The sequence below is a fragment of the Heptranchias perlo genome, chromosome 1 (assembly GCF_035084215.1).
Source record: "Heptranchias perlo isolate sHepPer1 chromosome 1, sHepPer1.hap1, whole genome shotgun sequence".
NCBI lineage: Eukaryota > Metazoa > Chordata > Chondrichthyes > Hexanchiformes > Hexanchidae > Heptranchias > Heptranchias perlo.
In genome coordinates, this window is record NC_090325.1 from 91,899,160 (window position 1) to 91,924,747 (window position 25,588).

General features: G+C 42.9%; 2 protein-coding genes across 4 annotated transcripts in view; one reads left to right on the top strand and one right to left on the bottom strand.

The window, feature by feature from the left end:
- LOC137324256 (amyloid beta precursor protein binding family B member 2-like) overlaps positions 1 to 8,818 on the top strand; it is a 275,413-nt gene extending 266,595 nt beyond the window's left edge. For all 3 annotated transcript variants that reach the window (XM_067988401.1, XM_067988415.1, XM_067988408.1), the window contains exons 14-16: positions 3,039 to 3,154; positions 3,597 to 3,776; positions 4,458 to 8,818. In XM_067988401.1, coding sequence (XP_067844502.1) covers positions 3,039 to 3,154; positions 3,597 to 3,776; positions 4,458 to 4,625 — 464 coding nt within the window. In that variant the 3' untranslated portion in view covers positions 4,626 to 8,818. The remainder of the gene's footprint in view (positions 1 to 3,038; positions 3,155 to 3,596; positions 3,777 to 4,457) is intronic.
- Positions 8,819 to 22,580: 13,762 nt separating this feature from the next.
- LOC137334425 (putative methyltransferase NSUN7) overlaps positions 22,581 to 25,588 on the bottom strand; it is a 153,552-nt gene continuing 150,544 nt past the window's right edge. Inside the window, 1 exon segment of the mRNA XM_067999150.1 lies at positions 22,581 to 23,216. Coding sequence (XP_067855251.1) covers positions 22,581 to 23,216 — 636 coding nt within the window.

The window sequence follows — 25,588 nt, forward strand, 5'->3', positions numbered from 1 at the left end:
CATGAGCCAGGACTGTTCATCAACAGGAAGGGCTATCACTCCATCAACACTCAGCTCTTTTGTGACCACTTCAAAAGATTCCTTCACGTGTGTGCCAGATTCCCGGGCAGCTGCCATGATTCCTTCATTCTGAGGGAATCCAACATCCCGGGGGTCTTCCACGCACCGAACACCCTTAAGGGCTTGCTCCTCGGGGACCAGGGATACCCCCCTGCACACGTGGCTCATAACACCCATGAGGAACCCCATCACCGAGCAACAGCGTCGATACAACGACAGCCGCATTGCCAACAGGTCTACAATTGAGCATGCTTATAGGGGCTGCTCAAGATGCGATTTAGGTGCCTTGATCATTCTGGGGGAGCGCTTCAATACGCACCAAACAGAGTGGGACACATTATAGTAGCTTGTTGTGTCCTGCACAGCATGGCACAACATAGAGGGGTGCTGCTTCAGGAAGCCCCATCCACATCTGCCATCCACACTGAGGAGGAGGATGAACACATGGGCAGAGCAGCAGCTCACCTGGCTGCTCGTGAGGCCAGGGAGTACTGATTTGTGAACGGTTCTCCTAACATCAGAAAGTGTGTAGAGTCCAGTCCTCAGACCACCTGGACAGAACAGCGCAACACCAGCTCCGCGCCCCCCCTGCACAAAACAGTCCTGCAACTACACATACATCCACTGTAAAGTGACCCATGGGGTGGCATCAAGTGTCGCCATTCATGGTGAAGCTCATGAAAGGGCCCTATCACAAAAGCCAGTCAAGAATGGCAGTAGTGGTGAGAATGATAACATTTAATGTGAATATAAGAAAAAACAAATATAAATGGAAAACATGACAGTCTGTCAAACACCCTTGTGCATACCCTTCGTGATCACAAATCCTTAGGCTTCCTACTACTTCTACGTGGTGCATCCCCTGTGGCTGCAGCAGAGGTCGTGGCAGGTTGCTCATGTTCATGCCCTGACTGCTTAAATGCTTTCGGCCTACGCCCTCTGGATTTTGAAACCAGTGAGGGCCCCTCCAAAGACTGCTCCACCTGCACCTGTGCAGGGGCAGACTCGGCCACCTGGAGAGGAGGCAGCAATGCGGGTACTGGGTGAGAGGGGGCAACAGGCATCCCCACTTCCATGTCCCCTTTCGCCATCATCCCTCCCCTGGGCCAGGGCCACATCACTCCTACCATTCTGCTGAACAACAGTTTGGAGGACATGTGTAATGCCTTGTAAGGCCAGTGCTAGTGTATCTGTCTACCTATTTAAGGTGGGCAAAATGTTGTTCACCCTGAGTCCTAATGACTGTTGTCGGGGCCTGAATGGACTCATTTGTGAGCTTGCTTGAAGCTTATCGCAGACATTCCCGCACTTACCTGTACCGCCATTCCACAAATGCAGGAGTTGGACTATTGTGGAGAGTGTGCGTGGCACCTGTTCCAGTACCTTGCAAATGTGCTGCTCTCCCTTGATCATACTCCTTTTAAAGGATGGCCCCCGGGGTTCAGCATCTGCGTCCAGTTGAGCAGAGCCTGGAGAGGAGTGCGCCCGCCGACGCGGACTCTCCACAGCTGCCCCTGCCACCAGTGTCTGCTCGTGCTCACGTGTGTGTGGTAACTCACCAGGTGTCAACCCAACTAACTGACTACTAGGACCCACCGAGGTGTGAGTTTCTGCGCTGGTGGATGGCTCACTGAGATGTGACGGTGCACCCTCAGAGGCCTGGAGCTGCTCTGAGGAATCGCCCTCTGCCGACACTGTGGTCGTTGAAGGCCCTTTAAGAGAACAGAAGGCAATATTAAGCATCATCACAGATGTGTCATGTTGCGATGAGCATACTGAGGTGTTCAATATGCCAAGCATTGTTAACATCAATTCATGTTGTGTGTGATGAATGTTAAAGATGTGTCATCAGACGTTTGTGGGGTGCCAGTCTCGGTGTCCCCGACGGACAGGCGCTCGAGGGTGCGGCTGATCTGTAGGACCTCCTGCTCCGCGTCTGCGTGGACCACTATTTGTTGTGGCCCCCCTCCAGTCCGCGCCCTCTTGCGTGCATTTTGCGCTCTCTTCTAGAAGGGAGTGAGTGATGATGAAGTGGTCAGCCGATGAATACATTGCTTTGGGTGGGGCTGACCATGAAAGAGTTGCATCAGAGGGTGAGTATGAGACAGAGACATCACATTGGATGAGGACTGGGGTGAGTGGTAATGGTGGGGAGGTGAGGAAGTGCAGGTAAGTTGAGGATGAGCCTTAAGTGAGTGTGAGGAGTGATGTGATGGAGTAGTCTTGGCAGTGCAGAATGAGTTTGGGGGAGTGGGCGGTGATGTACAACATGGAATGTAGGAGAATCAATAAGTGTACCCACTTTTGCTGACCTAGTTAGGTCATTGAAGCGCTTCCTGCACTGGATCCAGGTGCGGGAGATGTTGCTGCTGCTGGTGACCTCCTCTGCCACCTCGAGCCAGGCTTTCTTGGTAGCATGGACTGGGCACTTCTTTCTGTCCACGGGGTAAACCACTTCCCTCCTCCTCCTCACCCCAGCCAGTAGCTGCTGCAATGAGGCATCGTCAAATCTTGGAGCACCCTTACCCCTGCTGCTCCATAGTGCCTTTTTGGTGTTTGCTGCAGCAAAAGCCGTTGGAGTGATGGCCCTTTAAATAGAGCCGCTCCAGCTGACAGCCTGTCTTGGGGGAGTGCAGTCCTCCCATTGCGCAGCTTTCGGACGGCAAACCCGGAAGCCATGTTAAGGGCCACCAATTAACTCGCTATCACGTGGGAAACAGTAAGATTTTATTAGTCGGGTTACCCGCGTGCCCATTGACACCCCCCCCGCTACCATCCCGCTGCCCTTTCAAAATCGAGCCCTTTGTGTCCTCCTCACAGCTTACTTTCCCACCTAACTTTGTATCGTCAGCAAACTTGGATACATTACACTCGGTCCCTTCGTTCAAGTCATTAATAAATGGTGAAAGTTAAAGAAAATACATTGCATTAGAAGAATGTTGTTAATAAATCTTGCACGTTCATGTTGTGATTGACAGGTATAGAAATATTGAATGGAGCAATCGACAGTTTAATGGCCACAGCTAACAAGGAGGACTGGATATCTGTTATTATGAATGTTGCTGATGCGACTGTTACAGTAATAAGGCAGAAGGTGAGTAAAAGAAGTTTGTGTGTGTAAGGGTATGAATTCCTCCATTTCTCTCAGACAACATCTTTGGAATCTTTGTACGGTATTCTTTACAGTAAAAGTACATGTAACATAGTAATAAGTATAATCATTCATTTAAAAAGAAGATAGCAATGAGAGCAAAGTTATCATATTTCCATCAAAGGGGAGACTTTCCACCAAACATTCAGTTTCATTGAAGTTTGTAAGGTGATTCTATCAGCACTGGCTATTGGAGAGGTTTGATAATGATCAATTCAACTACTTTATATCTTTTACTTAGTAATTAAAGTCTGTGGCATCGAAATTTGTATTTCCAAATGCTAAAATGTTGCCATTTGACTAAAACTAATAAAGGAAAAGAACCCGTTGTAGTCCTCTATATGTTAGCTATTTCCATTCTTTTTTTTTCACCCACCTGGAACAGGATGAAGACGATGTTTTGTTGGAGTGCCGGGTGCGTTTCCTGTCATTTATAGGAGTAGGGAAAGACATCCATACATTTGCCTTTATTATGGACACAGGAAATCAGCGTTTTGAGTGTCACGTCTTCTGGTGTGAGCCGAATGCAGGAAATGTATCTGAGGCTGTGCAGGCTGCATGTATGGTGTGTACCCCCTGAGCAAAGTTCAGGGCACCTTATTAAATTATATTTAAAAGCTGCAGTATCCCTTAAATCAACTAACATTGTTGTGAACATTGAAAAATAAGTGACTTATTAAACCATGTGTTTGTGACATGATTTGCTGGTCATATTGAAATGTTTCCATGTGAAACCAAGAACTCTTAGCTCATGACATATTGAGACTGCTGGAGTAGATTCAGCAGCACTACTTCCTAACTTCCTGACCGGCACAAACTGGCATCATAGATGGATGCCAGCATAATTTTTAAACGTGGCTTCTTATCCTGCTCTGATATTTCCAGCCATTCTGTGATTGTAACATTATTATTTTTGCTAGTTGGTTATTTTTCTTTATCTTTTAATTTTTATTTAATTTGACATTGCAGCTTTATTGTAGTTTGGCCTGTTTTATGTATCACAGCTATACTGTCAAATTACAAATGTACTACATGTTCATTATTTTGTGGGTTTAACTTTTTTATATCCTGTTTCAGTAGTTGTGTTAAACCTTGAATTTTAAAATTGAAAAGATTAATAAGGTAGACATATAATTTTTTCAAGGAAATGATTTAATGGTTGTAAAAGTGTCTAAGTATAACCTACATTTTTTTGTGGTTGAAAACTCACCAACTTATTGCATTTAATGTCTGATTTTATTTGCAGCTTCGGTACCAGAAGTGTTTAGTAGCCAGACCTCCTCCTCCAAGGATGTGCTCTTCTGGTCCTCCAACAGACTCTGTGACAAGGCGTGTCACCACCAGTGTAAAACGTGGAGTTTTGTCTCTCATTGACACTTTGAAACAAAAGCGACCAGTATCTGAATCACCATAAAGAGGATCTGGAAAGATCCCTTTAGACACTAGAGTCTAGTAATAACTGAAATAACACATGATCCATGCAGATGTTGAGCCTTCAAGTTATATATGCTGATCCTCTTGTCTTCAACATATATTGTTTATTGTCAGATTTAATGTAAGACGAGCATGTTATCTCATTCCTCATCATGACATGATATTGAGAGGCGCATGAATAACTTTCTGCTATCAACGTTTGAGTTCACTAACTGATGGAAGGTGTCTGGAATTTCTATAAGCCCTGGATTAAATGGTGCCCAAGCAGTTTGTCTCACTGTCTACTAAGGCTGGAATCCTCACAACCAACCTTACACCAGAAGTATTTACCAGTGTACTTTTTCTGTCACTAACACTGGTGTAACATAGTGAGTGGTGTTTAGACTATAATAGAACTGTTTCCTTTCAGTCAGTAGTATCCTTTTGGCCATTGCAGTTGTGTGATCATGTGTACCTGACTTATAAGGTGATCAAAAGTGATCCCCTGTTGCTCTGCTGTTTGCTGCTTGTGGAAGAAGTAATGATTCAAACAACTTAGACTAATGTTGAAACATTGAGACATGCATCTCACCAGTTTTGTTAGCTTTCATAAGCTCCTTTCATAATCATTGTTCTAGCCACAAGATGTACATTTCCCCTGTAACATAGAACAATATTTAGCCATAAAGCCATAAACTTATTTTTAAGTCCTATGAATATTTTTTTAGAAAACAAAACAAAATGTTTACTAAGTACTCTTTAGTTACTGTCAGCTTTTAATCATTTAAATCTTTACATTTCTAATAATCAGAAGCTGTGTGTGGTGTATTTTTTATTTGCTAGTCAGGCCATTCATTGATGAAATCTGCGTTATTGCTTTATGCAACGCCATTTGGAAATATGCCAAGAATACCTGGGAGTATTCCATCCTATCATGCAGTGGAGTTTTGGCTACATGTATTAAATACCAGGTTCAATTTTCCCTTGCTGTACTGTATAATCAAGATGCCAGTAGTTTCCTCCTGCTTTGAGATGGGGGCGGGGGGGGTGTGGTTGAAGAGTCCATGTACAAGAGAGACTGATAAAATGAAGAACTAGTCAATGCCTTTTTAAAGCATTCAGATCACAGAACAAGGAAAGTTGGAATCCACATATCAGTTGCCCTAGCGAGCAACCTGACTTAAACTGCTGGATTTGAGGGGTATTTTTTTTCTTTATGGAAGTAAATTGAGTTTAATTCCTTACACAAGTTTCAATGATAATGCAACCGGTGTCACTAAATTTCCAGTTCAAATCTCCCTTTCCATTTTTTGCTTTAGATGTAGGAGTTAGATTCAAGTTGAAGACTAAGGTTAAATGAGTAACAGAATTACAAATAAAAACCAAGGAAGAGGAAAGTGATAAATTTATACCATGATTCACCAACTGAACTGGAGGTATGTGAGACTGAACAGGACAGATGGATCTAAGCTGAGGTGAAAACTGCTAGCAATGCAGCATCTAGTGCATGGAGAGCAATGCTAATGTAGAAATTAATGGTGGCAGCAGCGTGGGGATGAAGGTTTTCTTATAAGTGAGACTGTGAGCACATATACAATCAGCAAGTGACCAGTGGGAATAAATCCAAAGAGCTAATATACAGATTTCACTTTACACTCATTTACCTCCCAGAATGGCGGCAGGTATTAGCAGTGCACTGTCTGTACTAACGCTTTTCAAGAAATCCCAGTCTCACTTCCTGTTTTAACCATGCACCAAAAGGTGTTGCCCGGCTTCAAAATCAATTAACCTTTAAGTTTGCTTTCTCTAATTTCATGATGCATTTGGACAAAATGTAAATATTTCACCAGAAAAGCATAATCAAATTGTGAGCTCCCATTTAAAACTCTTATTTGGATTTTATTGTTGGGAGGAAGGAGATGTCACACATACAGTTCTAATTGCTCTAATCAAAATATTTGCAAGCTGCAGAGATACAAATGGAGGCTGCAGATTAGTTGCAAATAGAGGAAAGCTGTATGTTACATCAGAGGTCACAAAAATGTATGCAGTGCTTTTACAAAATATTTAAAACTAATATACATTGCAGCAAAGCCAGATCTGTGTTAAAAGATGCAGATTGGATTTGACCAAATGTTCTTTATTTGGAGGTAATTTTTTTGCCAATTTGGATAAAACACCCATTACCTAAGCCAACTTTTTTTTGTTTTTATTTCTTGTTTCTTTTGTTGCTATAAAATGCAAAACTTGTAGAAGAATATCAGTACTTATTTTTATTTTTTTAACGAGTAGACAAGCTGGTTGTAACTAGATTACAAATGTTATCTATGCATCCATTACAAGCAGTGGCTTTCTAGACAAATTGCTGCATCACTGCTTTGCATGCCATATAGCTATTTTAAGCAAGACAGCAAGTGAACTTTTAAAAAAGAAAGCATATTAATGAAAATATTTTTTATTTTATTTATTGTATTTTATATTGAAATATCTCTGGTAATTATGTTGTATTATGTTCTACTGTAGGTTCTCACATTGTAGCTAGCACTAATCTCTGAATACTGTAGACTGACAGGAAGATAATTAAACATTAGTTTTTCATATTCTCTCATTACAGTGAGCCAAAGTACTGTTGTGATACAGGAACAAAGCCAGTTTAAAGCTGATTTGGTTTATGATAATTGTAGGTGTTGAAGTATCAGGAGTCTATCAGACAGACTGTCATTAATATGTCCCTTTGTGCTTCCCAACATATCCCCTCCTACCTGTTGGTTTAATTATCTGTAGAAATGATCAACTGGTTAAAGTCCGTTACTTTTAGTGGGGGGGGGGGGTCATTTTGCAGGAGCCTAGTAGCTTCAGAAATAATTTCAGCTACCAGTGTGTACAGTAACTGATCACTATTCTGGTATTTGTGCCTGTTACATCACATGTAACCTTTCTCATTGAAACCAGGTAAATAATGTGGAATGTAGTCATGGGTTCTGTGGATGGCTATCCCTTTTTAAGATCTTGTGCAGGAGTTCTGACTACCAGCTTTTACCTTGGCATTTGCCTTTTAACATCTTGCTCACAAGAGGTTAACACGTGTGCAAACTAAAATATAAACAATATAAGGATGATTCCACTATCTCACACTTCTAACCAGGAATGCTGCACTTCCAGGGAGCGTGGGGGCAGAGAATCAAGACTACACTGTTGTATTCCTGTGTCCAGCCCACACTCCCTACAAGCATGTCTTCCCATGCTGAGAGTGCAGGATGGCATAGTCAGCCCTTATATTCCAAAGATACGATTGGCAAATATCAAGTCATTCTTCTCTAAAATAGCTTCAAAGGATTTTGCAATGTACATCTGAAACTTAATTTTATTTATGTTACTTGTTGTAATCTGGCATTTCCCAGTGTGCATTGATGGTGATCAATCTTGGACCACAGAGTTCAATGTATCCTTCTTTCAGTCACAATGTGGTCAGTAGCAGCGACAGTCTTAAAATTATAACAGTTGCTGCCGTACCCTTAGAGCAGACAATCACTGTACATACAAGCAGTGATACGTTTATGAACCTTAGCTGCTTGGACTTCTCACTTTGTGTTGCACCTAAAAGGAGCACTGACTATGCTGCCTTAATGAAAGCACATTCCGTTGGCAGGATGGGATGTCATATCTGTTTGCAAATCAATGGATGGCCTGCTCTTACAAATTCGAAGTGCAGTGAGGATCAGTCAAATTGACTTGGCTCCCAGGCCCTGTGTATTGTACAGTGTTGGTGCATAGTACAGTGGACAGAGCAAGTGCAACATATAGGTTTTCTTTCTCCCCATTTGGAAATCCTTGTTAGAGTGACTTGTGTTCTACATTCCAACAGTATTACTTGGTTGATATGACATCTGTTGAAATTGCAGATTTAGCTTTGATATCAACAGCTCTCCAACTTGTTTGATCATAAATTGAGTATGTTACATTGCTAGAAGTCTGAGCTGTGCAGCTAGGCAGCCACTGAGGGCTCTGATATTTTATCTTTTTTTAATCCTCATAACTATGTACACTTATTGTTATGGAAAATGATCTATGTTAGAGCTGTATAGTAGGCCATTAAGCAGCTGATTTACAGTCCAGTAGCTGTTTTCTTCTGCTTCCCACTGATTTTACAACTGTAAATGTAATCCGTTGTGAGAATAAACTGCATAAACAGTATGTTTAACTCTGCCTCTGATTTTGCAACAGATCACACAACAAAGAAACACTCCACATATTGATAGTCAACGGCACATTTTGTTATTAGTGTTACTTTCAGGAGTCTTGTTGTTTCTGCTCATAGTCTGCAACACAAACTGCAGCTTACACCTCGAGCCAAAAATAGTTTGTGGAACCATATACCTATTTAAAAATGATTCATTTTAAAGAACCATGCGTCATTTTATTCATTTTAAAGAACCATGTGTCATTTTATATAGTTCTCTGAAAATTTCAGCGTTTTTACACCGAAAATCTAAAATATAGTTTATTCCAAAACAGACCTTAAAGGATTTTGTACTTTTTGATAGCAACAAAAATGTAGAAGTGTTTCAGGGTTAAAGCAAACCTAGAGTCTGGGAGGTGAGGCATTGAATTTTTTTAAAAAAGACTTGCATTTCATGGAGTTGGATACCGTGGGGTACGTTTTCAACTTAACACCTGGTTGTAAAACTGGTGTTGTGGATTAGCTGCCTGCTATAGAAACTGGTGATTTTCATTTCCACTGAAATCAAATTTGGAACCTGGCCTTTGCATTAAGCTCACAGATCATCCAATTTATCTGACCGACGAAGGACTATTCACGTCTTATCCACTAACTTTGTAAAGGGCTATCATGACTTGCCGGTGGATTATTCATAGTGCTCCAACACGTTCCACCATGAAGTGAAAGGCCGCACCCATAATTACCCATATGCAGCCATGGAATGATATGCTGGGGCCCACTTGCAGCGTATCGCCCTGACCAGGGAACAGAATTTCTATGCTGTTATTTCAGTCTGTTCTTGTGCACCTTTATAGTAGATAGTTTCAGAACAGCAATTGGTAGAGGGGCCATAAATATAAGGTAGGCACTAATAAATCCAATAAATAATTCGGGAGAAACTTCTTTACCTAGAGTGGTTAGAATTTGGAACTTGCTACTACATGGAGTAGTTGAGGCGAAAAGCATAGATGCCTTTAAGGGGAAGCTAGATAAGTACATGAGGGAGAAAGGAATAGAAGCGTATGCAGATAGGGTTAGATGAAGTAGGGTGGGAGGAGGCTTGTGTGGAGCATAAACACCGGCATAGACCAGTTGGGTTGAATGGCCTGTTTTGTGCTGTACATTCTATGTAATATTTAAAGGGCTAAGAGCAAATCACCAATGTGATTAAGGATAGTGCATATTGTGGTGAGTAGGAACAAAGTATCTTGTATATTTTTTTTAAATGGGAATATACCCTCAAGAAAACAAACCCTACTGCAAAAGTTATTGAAATTTGGTTGCAAAGGTTTATGCAATGTGTATAAAATGCTGGCAAAGCAGCCTTGTAGGTTCCAACTGGAGCCTCTGCCTCTGCCTCAGTAATCTGTGATGCCACCCCACCACCGTAACAATGGCGAACCAGGCCTATCCTTGTGCTGGCCAGTTACGTGCCTGTCCCTGTTGAGGTGGGGAATGATGGAAATTGCCATGTTGGACAGCTACTGAGGACCGGTATCAGCAGATCCTGTCCAAGTATTGGAATCATTCAAAAATAGGCCTTTGCTTACCGCAGCCAATCGCTTTGCAACAGACTTTAGTAGGTCCCACTTCTGCCACCTTAAAAGTACAGTACATCTGCTTAATGTTTGCGTACAGTACACTGGGATCACTAGAGGCAAGACTAATGAGAATTCCACTGGGTCCTACAATCCAGCCTCATTTTGTGACATCAGGTTCAAAGGGGGTGGATGCAGGACCCGCCCTCCCCGACCCAAACCATCCCACCCCACCCAACCCAACCCGATTGTGCCCTGAATCCACCAAGAAGATTGTGGATTTTCAGTGCTTCTATCTCTGAGCCATAATGACCATGAAGGTATCGAGTTCAATTCCGGGGCTCTTCTGAGTTAGTTGATCTCAGGTTGGTGGGTGTTAGGAGTGCTCCAACTCTTGAAGGGAAAATTCAGTCAAGGTTCCTACTCCTGATTGTTCACACAATGACCTTACTGGAAGTGCATCTGTGGATGGTCCTAGGTCAGGACAGGGTCAGGATCCAGATTCACTTAGCCTTGCAGATGAGCAGCATTTGAATGAGATTATGGAGGGCAACTGCCACCCTTGAAACTTTATGGGCCCACCCCCCCTGCATCTTCTTGGGCATACTGCTGCTGTAAGTCAGGCAGGAGTGCAGCAGAATTCCTTGTAAATAGGATCCAGGTTTGCTGGGCCCTTTTGAATCCCCAACTGTCTAGCCTTTGGGCCCTCCATTCACCATGACATTTCTGCAGCTACTGATCTGCTCAATCATACACTCACCTCCACCTTTGATGCCCTTGGCCCCATTTAAACCATTACTCGCTCTCTCACCCTGGTCGTTCCTCCGGTACAGCCCTCATCTCCACTCCCTTAAGTGACACAGACTTGAACGTTTATGGTGCAACTGGTTTAGCCATCCATCGCCAGATCTGGGTGGACCGCATAAAGCATTATCGGGTCCTGCTCTCCTCTGCCAAAACTGCCGACTATTCCAGGATTATCATGGAATGCAAAGATAACCCCCAGCTTGTCTTCACTACAATCCATCTTCTTAAACCCCTCTCCCCTGACCCCTCCACACTCACCTTCAACAAGTGTGAGGAGATCATGGACTTCTTTGTCACTAAAATTGAGACCATCCGTTCAGCTGCCTCTTCCACCTCCCTACCTTCCATGGTTCCATTCTTATCTATCTAGTTGTAACCAGAGAATCACCTGCAATGGCTTCTCGTTCGGCTCCCGCACCGTTACCTCTGGAGTCCCCCAAGGATCTAGCCTTGGCCCCCTCCTATTTCTTATCTTCTCATCTCCCATCGGAGACATCGGGCATCATTTTTAGCACTCGCTATCGGGTGCGTTCCTGGCGGGGGGGGCTCCGAAAATCAGAGAATCCCGGAGCAGGACTGGAGCCCGGCTCCAACCCGCCGACTTCCGGGTTCCCCACTGACGCGCAGGCGTGCGCGCGCAGCCCCCGCTGGTGGGAATCCCGCAGGCAATTAAAGCCAGCGGGGTTCCACTTAACAGTATTTATCTTGCTTGTTCAGGTCATTAACTGACCTGATTAAGGGATTATGTGAGGAGGGGTGGGATTTTATAGAAAACTGGGACTGTTTCCCATACTGGGGGAAACACTCCCAGTTCAAATGGATGTGTTGCAGCTGTCAGCCTGTGGCAGCTGCAAAGGTCCATTTGACAGATGGTGGGGGGGGAGACCCTCACTCATTGCAGGAGGCCACTCTGTCACTTGGGACAAAGTTTAGCCTCCACCACCCTCCTTCTGACAATCAAAGTCACCAATTTGCACACTTACCCCGGTGTCCAGACACATGTACCTACCTTGCGGACCCCCTCAGATGTACATCTTCCAGATGGGGGCCGCCGTAGCTGCAGTCATGACCTCCTCGGAGGGCGAACAGCATCACCAGCCTTACCAGCCTCGCCATCCACCTCTGACACGTGGAGCTCCACAACAGAGTGCTGTGACCCATCCACCTGTACAGCAGGAGGGAGGGCTACCGCAGAGAGAGATGCATCAGAGGCACTACCCTCGCCACAGGGTCCACAGACCGAGGCTCAGCTTCCTGGACCTCTCTGAGCAGCAGTGCACACGGAGGCTGTCAAAGTCACAACTGCCCTCAACAACTTCTCCTCCGCATCCTTCCAGGGTGCCACCGGGGACGTCGCCGACGTCTCTCAGCCGTCTGCACAAAAGAGCCCTGCAAATACACCTACACCCACTCTGCAGTGACACAATGGGTGGCATCAGTTGTGGGTCTTCATAGTGATCCTCAGGAAAGGGCATTATTGCACAAACCAGACAAGATTCGCAAAGACGTGGCAGTAGTGGTGCCATATGTGATGTGAGTTGGTCAGAAATTCAATATAAGTAACAACCATGACAAACCCTCAAACACCCTTGTGCATCCCCTTCATGCTCACGACACGTTTGCCTTACACTTCCTACTGCACATATGTGATGCATGCCCTATGGCTGCAGCACAGGTAGTGGCAGGTTGAGTGAGGCTGACTGTGAAAGAGATGCATGAGAGGGTGAGTATGAGATAAAGCCATGAGATTGTATGAGGATTGGGTTGAGTGGTAGTGGCGGGATGAGTACTGGCGAGGTGAGTAAGTGCAGGTAAGATGAGGATGAGGTTTGAGTGGGTATGAGGGGTGATGTGACAGAGTAGTGTTGGCAGTGCAGAAGGAGGTGTGGGCTGAGGGCGGTGATGTGGCAGACGGAGTGTAGGGGAATGAGTAAGTGTACTCACTTTGGTTGACCTACTGAGGTCATTGGAGCGCCTCCTGCACTGTATGCAGGTGCGTGATATGTTGGTGGTGCAGGTGACCTCCTCTGCCACCTCGAGCCAGGCCTTCCTGGTGGCAGAGGCAGGCCACTTCCTCCCGCCCGCCGGGGGGAAGATCTCTGTCCTCCCCCTCCTCCTCACCCCATCTATTGATACCTGGAGTGAGGCATCATTAAACTGGGAGCAGCCTTCCCCCTGGGTTGCTCCATGCTGTAATTTTTTCTATTTGTTGCAGCATCTGTCAGTGGAGGACTGCCCCTTTAAATAGAGCTCCTCCAGCTGACAGATCTTACTGCGCATGCGCAGCCCGCCCGATGCGCAGATCAGCAGTGGAGAACCCGGAAGACAAGGTAAGCGGATCCAATTGGGCTGCGATCGCGCGGGTGGCTGACTAATTTCACCGGGCGCGTTACCCACGCACCCAATAGCCCCCCCGCCGCGAACCCGCAGCCCTGCTAACATCGAGCCCATCATCTGAAAACAGAATATCAGGTTCCACATGTACGCTGATGACACCCAGCTCTACCTCACCACCGCCTCTCTCAATCCCTCCACTGTCACTGATCACTGATTCGTCACACTGCTTGTCTGACATCCAGTGCTGGATGAGCCGAAATTTCCTCCAACTAAGTATTGGGAAGACCGAAGCCATTGTCTTCGGTCCCCGCCACAAACTCTGTTCCCCAGCCACCGACTCCATCCCTCTCCCAAGCCACTGTCTGAGGCTGAACCTGACCGTTCGCAACCTTGGCATCCTATTTAACCCTGGAATGAGCTTTCGACCAAATATCCCCATCATCACCAAAACCGCCTACTTCCACCTCCGTAACATCGCCCGTCTCTGCCCCCGCCTCAGCTCACCTGCTGCTGAAATCCTCATCCATTACTTTGTTACCTCTAGACTCGACTATTCCAATGCTCTCCTGGCCGGCCCTATATAAACTTGAGCTCATCCAAAACTCTGCTGCCTGTACCCTAACTACGCCAAGTCTCGTTCACCGATCACCCCTGTGCTCGCTGACCGACACTGGCTGCTGGTCCGGCAAGGCCTGGATTTAAAAATTCTCATCCTTGTTTTCAAATTCCTCCATGGCCTCGCCCCTCCCTATCTCTGTAACCTTCTCTAGCCCTACAACCCTCTGAGATCTCGAAGCTCCTCCAATTCTTACCTCGTGCGCATCCCCGATTTTAATCACTCCACCATTGGTGGCCATGCCTTTAGCTGCCTAGGCCCTAAGCTCTGGAATTCCTTCCATAAACCTCTCCGCCTCTCTCCTCCTTTAATTCGCTCCTTAAAACCTATCTCTTTGACCAAGCTTTCAGTCACCTGTCCTAATATCTGTGTCTCAAATTTTGTCTGATTATGCTCCTGTAAAACACCTTGGGGCATTTTACTACGTTAAAGGCGCTATATAATGGACCCAGGTACACTGGGCCTTGGCCTTCCCTGCTAGTTTCTGTGGGGCCTTTTTTTGGGGTGGAACCTCTTTCTGCCCTAAGGAAGGTCACCCACATCAGACATGGGTGTGGCCAGGGGAGGGGATTCCCAGGCCAACTGCTTCCTTTCCCCTCTCCTGTGAACTACCAGACATCTGGTACACTGAATAAGAAGAGATGTACTAGTCTGCAAACCAGCAGAAGTGAGGCCCATCTAGGGATTCAGGCTTGGACCCCTACCACACACAAGGTGCATGCTGTCAGGAATCGGCCCCTTTACACGGGAACTAATGGACCCCAATCCTGGGATTGTTGGGGCATTTCAGAGCAGTATGCTTTTGCCACAATACCTGTCGGCAATGGCAGCTGCCTGAGCTGCACCTATAGAAATATATTTAAATTGGAAAACCACCCTTTGACCTCATATGCTGGTGGGGTTAGAGCAGAATTTCCCAGCAGCCAGATCCTGGCATTTATTGCTGGGATCAAAAGTCTACATCAAACACCTTCAGAAGGGGAGAAGAAAACTAGGAGAAAAAATTGTTGACAAAGATTAGTATTAATGTGTTGTAAACTAAGTAATGTACTTTAAGTATCGATGTCAACTGAAGCCCGGATTGTATCTAATTGATATTTTTGTACGGTGACCTGTATGTTTAAAACAAGGAAAAAATCCTGGAAGTGTGCAATCCTAGAAGCACAATTCTGCAATGGTTCTTACAGGGGAGAGGAGGTCATTTTCGGTAGACCCCAGATTTGTAAGGATCAACGTTTGCTGTTTTACACTAAACCACAACTTGCACTAATATAATGGCTTTAGCATAGGAAAACATCCTGAGGCATGACACAGAAGCATAATCAACACCAAAGAAAAGAAGATATTGGAATGTGTGACTAAAAGTTTGGTCAAAGAAGTGGGTTTTGAGGAGGGACTTGGAGAGGGAGAAGGAGAGGTGTAGGGAAGGAATTCCAAAGCTTATGGCCCGGACAGCTGAAGGCACAGCCAGCAAAGGTGCAGCAAAGGGATTTTGGGATGCACGAGGCCAGAGTTGGAAGAACAGAGTTCTCGAAGGTTTGTAGGTCTGAAGAACGTTAAGAGATAGGAAGGGGCGAGGCCATGGAGAGAATAGGGTGAACGGGACTTGATGCGAGTTAGGATACAGGCAGCAGAGTTTTGGATGAGCTCAAGTTTATGGAGGGTGGAAGATGGGAGGCTGGCCAGGACAGCATTGGAATAGTCATGTCTCAAGGTAACAAAAGCATGGATGAGGGTTTCTGCAGTAGGTGGGCGGAGGCAGGCAATGTTATGAAGGTGGAAGCAGGCAGTCTTTGTGATGGGGCCAACTCTGAATTGAATAGGATACTGAGGTTGTAAACAGTCTGGTTCAACCTGAGACAGTGATTGGAGAGAGGAATGGAACCAATGGCAAAGATACAGAGTTTGCGGTACTAGCCAAAAACAATGGCTTCAGTCTTCCCAACGTTTAACTGGAAGAAATTGGAACTTGTACAGGGCTGGATATCAGAAAGCAGTCTGACAACACAGAAGCAGTGGAGAGGTCAAGAGTGGTGATGGAAGGGTGTTGTTAGTGTACATGTGGAACCGGATGCAAAAATGTGATATTGCCAAGGGCCAGCATGTAAATGAGGAAGGAGCCAAGGAAAGATCACTGGGGGACTCCAGAGGTGAAAGTGCAGGGGCAGGAAGAGAAGCCACTGTTGTACTCTGGTGGAGCACTTTGCAGCACTCTGAACATAGGATAGGATCATAGGAACAGGAGTAGGCCATTCAGCCCCTCGTGCCTGCTCCGCCATTCGATAAGATCATGGCTGATCTGTGATCTAGCTCCATATACCTGCCTTTGGCCCATATCCCTTAATACCTTTGGTTGCCAAAAAGCTATCTATCCCATATTTAAATTTAGCAATTGAGCTAGTATGAGTAATTGAGCTAAATGCACTTTGGGGGCATATCTGGGGATTTTGCTGAGTCCCTCCAGGCATCCCAACAGAAGCACTCCTCCAATAGGCACCATTCTGTACCTAGTGAAAGCCCCAACCATGAGCATTCCAATGGTAATCAATTCCAAGCATAGTGGAATTAATGGACATTGCATGAGGTCTATCAGTTTCCAAATGGATGCATTGGAGGTGGAAAGAACTGAGCATCTTTAAGATAGGAACAGCAGAATTGACAGTAGGACAAAGGAACACTGCTTCAAAATAGCATCTAGTTCAGAATCTGACGGCAAATGTGGGCTTTTGGAGATGGCAACTGGAGCTGGAACAATTCACAAGATAGATATGGATGAGGAAAGTTAATGGTCTCATCCTGGCTCATCCAACCAGAAAAACATACAGTGCCCCCATCAGGGAATCTAGCTTTTTTTTAAAAAATGAGTTTCCGGCCTCCACTAAAATCCATTCCATATGTTGAAAACTCACCAGGGCCGCATCTGCACTCATCAGGGAGCAGTGCTTGCAAGGAGCTCATTGCATGAAATCATGGATGCACAGCCTGTGATTTTCCAATCAATAAATTAACAAGCAGAAAATCATGGAGTGTGAATTCCCCTGATGTGTTCTCTGTAAATGCCACTCCCCGTTGAAGATGTGAGAGCATGGAATTGGCCCTTTTGTGTGAAGAACTTTCTGATACTGATTCTGAACTAGATGCTATTTTGAAGCAGTGTTCCCTTGTTCCACTGTCAATTCTGCTGTTCCTATCTTAAAGATGCTCAGTTCTTTCCACCTCCAATGCATCCATTTGGAGCTTCATAGGAAACTGATAGACCTCATGCAATGTCCATTAATTCCACTATGGAAATGTATGTAAGTTAGATTCTTCTACCAAAATCTATTTTCATTCTCTATTGACAAGATTACAGGTTTAGTGATTAAAAATGTTTGATAAGCACACAGAACATCCTGGCTTCGAGTCTTTTAATGAGTGCAGAGAACATCCTGCCTTCAAGCCTTTTTTTGGTGAGCACACAGTACATTCTGGCTTCAAGTCTTGCAGCCTCATGCTTCGAGAAACAGCTTTGATACCTAAAAGTCATAAATTTCACTCATTCAATTCCAAGTTGAAATGCACTGTCAAACACTGAATAATGTGTTGCAGAATCCATTTGTGGCATCACATTTTACTGCAGAATCTTGTTTAGTTAATTTTTTTATAGAAATAAAAACTACAAAGGGAAGTGTACATTTGTTACAATTTAATTGCAAATGGAATGATGTGTCCAAAGAATACATATATAAGTGCAAACCTATTCAAACTACAAGACTAAAAAAATAATCTGTGCAACAACACTAAACTACTGAAATTATGGGCAGAATTCTATTCATTGTGTATGCTACATAATGGCACAATATGTGGCTCATACTTTTCCTTGCTGCAGTGAAAAGAATAATTTTGTTCCTCAGATCATTGGCAACAGCATGGGATTTTCATTATAACACATTTACACAGCATCTAAGTGATTTTAAAAAATACAGCAGGAATTACACAGAGCTTAGCTTGGAGATACTGACATGACAGGATATACCACCCTCTCAGTATGTTCTTCTTTTATAAAAATATTGGCCATGAAAGGACATTACTCCTCAGTAGGACAGAGGCCACATCTGAATATTAATAAATTACATGCATTAAACATTTAGAACTGACACAAATGTTTTGGGGAGGGACTGGCTTGCCAGGCTCTTGTGGGCACTCCTTTATGCAATAAAGCGAGGACTTGTGATCATGCCAGAAGTGCATGAAAATGCCAGTGCTTTCAAACTGGAGCAGCTGACAAAATAATTCTTTTGCACCATGATGTACAGAGCAAAACTGACCCGAGTGCTAATAATGCAGCTATAGAAAAAAAATAGAATTCTGCCTTACACTTATGGTAAAATAACTCTGCCATGGTGCATACTATCAAAGGGTACAGAAACCTTCACAAGTTTTAATAAATCAGAACGTTTGAATAAAAGATATTCAACCACTCAAACTGATTTGAGTTCCTCAAGATTTGCTCCCCACTACGGTATTATAATAGCACATATGTGAAACGTGCTCATTAATTTTAGATATAAAATGTTTTTCTGCAATGATTTATATTTACATTACTGAATTTAATTTGAAGACGACTGAAATTTGTACTAACAGACCAGGTTTAATTTTAATGATATTTCACATAGCCATTTATATCAGCAAGTGATGTTCTAAAAGTAAATAGTGGCATTTTTGTCTTCTGCAATTTTTGAATATTTTTGGTATTATGGACAGCACCGGCAATGTCTCCTTTCTACATCTGTTTTCTGGTACCCTCTGCAAGCGCCACAATGATCCACCATACACTTATTCAGTAAAGAAATCATTCTGTTTAAACTATTGATGCCCCATTTTACTTATACTGTAATTTGACTGGTAGCTTTTTTGGTTAAACGTAAGATTTACCATTATTAAACCTATTAACAGCAGTCGTATAGGTGTAATTATGCAACAGGTTGTGTATGTATTAAACTCCAGTAATTTGAAGATATTTGCATATAGCTGAGAATTTAAACAACAAATCTGCAATATTCTTGATTAGCTATACTCCACATACCATTGTAGGTCAACCAGCCCAACTAACAAAATTGCACATGCTCGTCCTCTTAAACAAATTCAGGCCAGACCCACACAAAATAAAGTCACTACCTCCAGGACACGAATTTAAGTTATTTTCTCCTACAATCAACATTGTGTCTTAACCATGTCTTCAGCACAATGTTTAGGTAAAGCCTTGATGACATAATTTCTTTCAAAAATTATAAGGTATTGTTGGTGTTTAATGTTAGACTAGAAAGATTAAATACCACTGCAATTGATAATTCATTCAGTTTCATTACTAGTAATACATTGCTTAACTTCAGTTTTTCTTTGAAGAGAGGATTATGAATTCAACAAAAGGCTAATGGAGTAGTAATAATAAGGGAAACAAATTACGTTTCATTAAAAGAGCATTGAAGAAATGCGGAAGAGGAAATTAGTACTTGTAGGGTAAAGGGAGAATAATTAGGTCAATCCCAAATGAAATAGATGATTTGTTATCTAAACGCCATTACAAAACTGATACAGAAGAAAGTTGAAAGTTTCTGAGACAAACAATAATGGTTCCCATTGGAATACATAACAGAAGTCCTGGGACTGGGCAAAACTGAAGAGGTGGTTAAAAAACAAATGCAAAGTAAAGACTATTGGAAGTTGGCTTTTAGGCTAAGAGAACAAGGGAAAAAAACTGTTTAGGGTACATAGCAGGATGTAGAAAGTGATAATGGAAAAGACCTGAAGCCAGTTATTTCTCACTGCAAAGAATGTGACTATATGTTAGTTCTAGAAAAAGTGGTATAATTATGCCAAGGTGCAATACCTGTTTCATGCCTGGGAGACAAATCTTTAGTTGAGATTCTGAGCTACAGAGATAAGTGGGGGTTGAAAAGAAAAAATTAATTATATTTGCTAGTTAACAACATTCCACAACAAATTTCCCTAGTTTCGAGAGATACAAATTGACAATATATTATTCCCAAGGCATGCCCTGGTTTCAATAGAGATAGGCTATTAACATGTGTATGGGCACAGATGGACATGGAGGCTGATTGTTGGATGTGCAAAACAGAAACACTCATCAGGAGGGGGAAGCTTACTTTAGAGATAAGGTACTGGGTTCCCAGTTGTTCAGCTGGAGACATGCAGGCAATATAAGGGCTGTCTGATGACATTTTGAATCGACGCAAAACATTTCTGGAGGTATGATGTAGAGATGCCGGTGATGGACTGGGGTGGACAAATGTAAGGAGTCTTGCAACACCAGGTTGGACTATAACCTGGTGTTGTAAGACTCCTTACATTTCTGAAGGTAGACATTGGAAGGTTGACTAGGGAACCAAACAGGGAGATTATTGGTCTATCAACTGGAAAAAAAATTAAATAAAACATATTTCAGAGGCGAGTCATGCAGATGTTGTAAACCTTGGACACATCAACAGGCCTTTGCTTTCGTCAATCATTACATAAATAAAACGACTAGCCCAGCAAATAGGCTGAACTGGTGAAGCTGAAAATGGAGAGAGAGAGAAGGCCAAAAGGAAATGTATTAGGGAAACAGCTACTTTAGTTTTATATGGCTATGGAGGATTCAGTGACCCCTATCCCAAATAAAGGTGGTTATTAAGGCTCACAAATAAACCAGGGTCCTTGATGTACTATTTTATTTGACCATGACAGAATCTTCCTGAAATGTTCCAGCTACAGGCACAGATCTCCATTCGATACAGGCTTCAGGCCATACAAATGGCAGATTACTAGAGTTAGGGATATTATTCAGCAAATAAGATGGAAAGGGTGGTACGTTTAAATATGTGGTGGGGGAAGACAGTCCTCAAATGGCTGTCATAGAAACAATATAAAAGGAAAAGCAGATTACTTGATCAAATTACTGTAATTACCATTTTGTTGAAAGGATACTTTTGCTAATATCAATCACAGTGTAAATTACTGCAACTAAGACACTCATATTATATTATCTAATATTATATCATGGAAATGCATGTCTTCCAGCCCAAGTTTGCCAAGTGAGAGAAAACCATTAACTCACTACAAACTCTGATCACACCAAACAGCCTGCATTAAGACATTTGGATAGCTGATGTTGCAGCAATGTCTGCTTTTCCCTCTTTATTTGTCCCTACGACCCATTCCCAGACTTTAAAGACTAAAAGGGATTAAGACAGGAGGGACAGAAAACAAGCGAAGCTGATTTGTTGATAACATGGTGCTGCTACCTTGGAACCCAAACTATACCGCACCCAGTGGCCTCATTCTTACTATTGTAAGGCTGCAAAATAAACTGAGAAAAGCTGAAGCTACTTCTTATGTTCAGGCGTTATATAAAGGATACAACAAGGACCTCCTTAATTTGGAAAGCCAAGAACATTGCATACCTCTTTATTCTCCGAAATCAGTGTGGAGCAGTGATGTAGAGGATGTTGTGGGATGTTTTAATCTTTGAGGTTCTACTATCTAGATCACTAATAGTATGTGGTGTAAAAGAAATTAAGGTAGCTAGGTCATTTCACTTTTGATGTAGTGATTAACATTTACTGAATGCAGGCATATTCCACATACCATGTACTCCCTCTCTTTTGGGTTAAGTTTCCTCTTAGAGTGGCTAGTCGTGTGTTTTGTTTTGGGGGAAGGGGGGATTAATCCCTCTCCGAGATAGGCAGTTGCTAAACAAAGAGTTGTTCTTTTATGAATACCTTAATTTATTTTGTTTTGTACACAGTTCTTGAACTAGTTCTTTTCCCCCTTCTCATTAGAGGTCTAGGACCATTAGGATTACACTCTCTACCCATGTTTGGTTCTTCAGTTGTTAAAACAAAGTGTCCTTGAATCATCTACAAAGGAAAGATCATGTGGTTTTGACCCAAATTAGTTTGACAGAACAGAGTCACTATGATTTTTCTGACTGACTTGGCTAGCTACCCATAATATGTAGAGTATAACTTAATTTCAAGAATGAAAACAGCTAGAATGAGAACAAGTGCTGACTAATCTACCTTTTCAAAAGGTTCTTTCTGGGTTTTGATTTAACTATATTTTAGCTAGTGACAGTACTCGTGTGATTGTTCTGGGATTCCATTTCTTGGGAAATTGCTGCTGTTACAATACATGTCTGGTAAATGGTTAAGTGTGCATGCTTTGATTTTATAAGATTATTGATTGTGTATGTTATTTTCTGATTTTTAAAAAAAATTATCATAAAACCTATGGATTACGCTACTTGTCCAGCAATGACATCATAGACAATACAAAAGAGACTTCAAACATATATACTGAAATATCATTTTGAAAACATTTATATAAAACATCCCAAGCAATATGCATTAAAAATGCAATTCAAATTTTAAAGTATTTTGCTACAGTTCATCTTTTACCTTAGAGCCAAGGACGTGGCTGCCTGCGAGAAATAGACATACCTGCATCCCTTTGTTTTTTCACACCAAGTGAAGTCACGAATGAGTTGCGTGAATATGGGAATGGTGGTTGACTAGTTAATCCATGGTACTGGAAGAGGTAGGGTTGACTATAACCATGCTTTTGAACCCCAGTTGAATTGAGGTAGCGTATTGTAACTGGAGGAAGCAACATCTCAACCGGCTTTAACACCAACTTCAACTCTTGCTTTGTTCCAGATATGCTTGCTTTCCTACTAGCCAACCTTCCCATTGAAGAAACATTGTTAATATTTCTCTTTACTCTATTAGGTAATGCAGGAACAGATAATCGTTGGGGTACTTTGATACTTGACCCGGTTGTACTGGCCACACTGCTGGATAATGGCTGGGAAACTGGGGAGTTTCCATCAACTGTAACTGGTTTCTGTTCATTTAAGAATTCAGTGATCCTTGACTGGGCTCCACTGAAAGACCCAATTTTCTGTGCAAAGACCTTGCTTTTCTTTCGCTTTTCTTCCTTTTTTCGACTTCTGGTTGTCTCAACTCCATCTAGTAGTCCTTTTGCTGCAGCTCGAGCCAAAACATCCTTTACAGACACTGCCCCTGATGGGTCTCGCTTTAAATTAAGAAAATTACACAGGTCAGAATCCCTTTTGATAAAATTAGTTGCTGGTAATTTTCATACACAAACACAATGGCCTGGATGCTTTTTTTCCAAAAGAGCAAGAAATAGGAATTTAGGATATGGGAAACACCATCACCTGCAAGTTCCCTTTCAAATTACACACCATCCTGACGTGGACACATAATCACTGTTCCTTCATTGTCACTGGGTCAAAAGTCTGGAATTCCATACATATCATCATTGTAGGAGCACCATTTGGATAAACACTGCAGTGGTTTAAGGAGAAGGCCCACCATCATCTTCTCAGAGCCACTAGAAATGAACGATAAATGTGGCCTTACTATTGCCACTCATATCCCAAGCACAAATAACAAAAATTATCTACCAGCGAAAAAGCAAAAGAGAACAGACTTTTCCATACCACCAGTTCTCCCAAATTAATTTATAAAAACACAAAAATAGAACCAAAACTGCAGAATGATCTGTTACCAATGTTTTATCTGGACTTTTCTGTCCTCTCTTTCTCTCCCACCTTAGCCTTTATGTTGGTGCTGCCTCTTCCTGCCTGCCTGACTGGGGAGGAATTTACCAGCTGGTGTCACAGTCAATAATCATTGCATTCACCAGCACTTTATTTAAAACTCTAATTTAAAGTGCTGGTGAGCAGAGCATGTGTTGATTAGAACACCAGCTGTTACCAGACAGGCTGATAACTTTCTCCATGGTCAGGTGGGCAAGGAGAGGCTGAGCATCAAGACTCAAAAAGAAGCAGCAGCATCAGGACTTAGTCCTGAGCCTCAGTCCTGCTCCCCCAGTGTTTTACACAAGAAAGCATTAATCGGGGAGGTTGAATTTCTTTCAAAGAATGAAGACCACACCTGTGGTAGATATTCTAAAAGTCTTCCTCATTAGATCAACTTCCACCTGCAAATAAGAGTATGGAAACGGTCAGTGGAACTCTGAAGACCTGTATATTCAGTCCAGTTTGGAGCACAGCCAAATCATTTATCATCCGGAACAGTCAAGTCCACATAGGAACACTTAGTAAAAAAAAGTCACCACCTTGGAAAAGGGCTCAAAGAAAAGTTTCCACATTTTGGCCCAAGCAGTGGCCATTCCACAAGTAGGACGAGCTGCAACTTTCTCTGGTTGGTCTCTCTTGCCAGGGTGCCACATAATGAGATACATCCAAGCACCTAATTGGTTAATGTGTGTTTGTTTGGCCACCATAGCCTTGTTTCCACATGAAACAAATATTTGCCTAAATTGGCAAACCCTTTCATCCTGTCTACATAAAAAGCTCACGGCTTATGGACTTCAAATAAGTGATATGTGCTTTCAATGAAAGAAAAACTAGGCTGCATATAAAACTTCAGTATTAAGATTTCAGAAAAAATCTTTGGCGAAAGGGATAATTACGACATGAGAAATGTCCTATTCACATGCCAGAAAAGCTAAGTTGGATTAACAACTAAGACCCGCTTTCCTGGCACCACTACGAAACTAGGACACTATGGGATGTTCCGCTTTGCCAGCACCACTACCATACATATCAGGCAGAAACACTACGAATGTGGACTCTTAGGAGTCTAGCAGCTATTTAGCCGCTTTTCAAGATATGATAAAATAGTTGACACATCACATCCTAAGAGTTTGAAGCTGCAGTTGTGGCATCAGTGGACAAAACACTTCCACTTGGCAGTACAGGGTGAACTTTATGAATGTGTGCTCCTAATTGTAATGGATAGAAAATTGTGGCGAGTGCGTGAGATCTCCCGATATGCACGCTCACTGGGCAAGGCTCCAAGTTGGCAGCACACATTTGTATTTACCCTTATACGCCTTAAATATAATGGCTTTGCAGGATGCAGGTTACAAATGCCAATCTTTGGGTTTTTACTTCCTTTAAGCAGACTATTTCAAGAGTATGCAGACAGATCTGATACTCACTGCCTGAACTGACTATTTAGGCCAGTGTACTTGTCCTGTGTAGTGAGTCGGTTCAGACTACGGGTCAGAGATCCAAGTCTTGCTTGGCTAAAAAATGTCACAAGAATGACCATCCTTTCCTTTGCTTGAAGTGGGAAATTCCTACAGAAAGCTTCAATGACCACTGCCCTGATGCATGAATCTGGAGAATTCCAGGAGTCTCTGGTTCTGAAATATACCCCATGACATCTATCTGCGAAGTTAATTTGTTGAAAATCATGTTGATTGCCTCTGATGGAGGTCCACTTATGCAACTCTGCCTCTGAAACGGCTGTTCTCTGCCTCAGTCTGTGCCATTGCAAGGTATTGTGCTGACTGGACTAGCACCCGGCCATTTCTGCATGGCACTGAGGCGCAGGGGCTGATAATGCCAT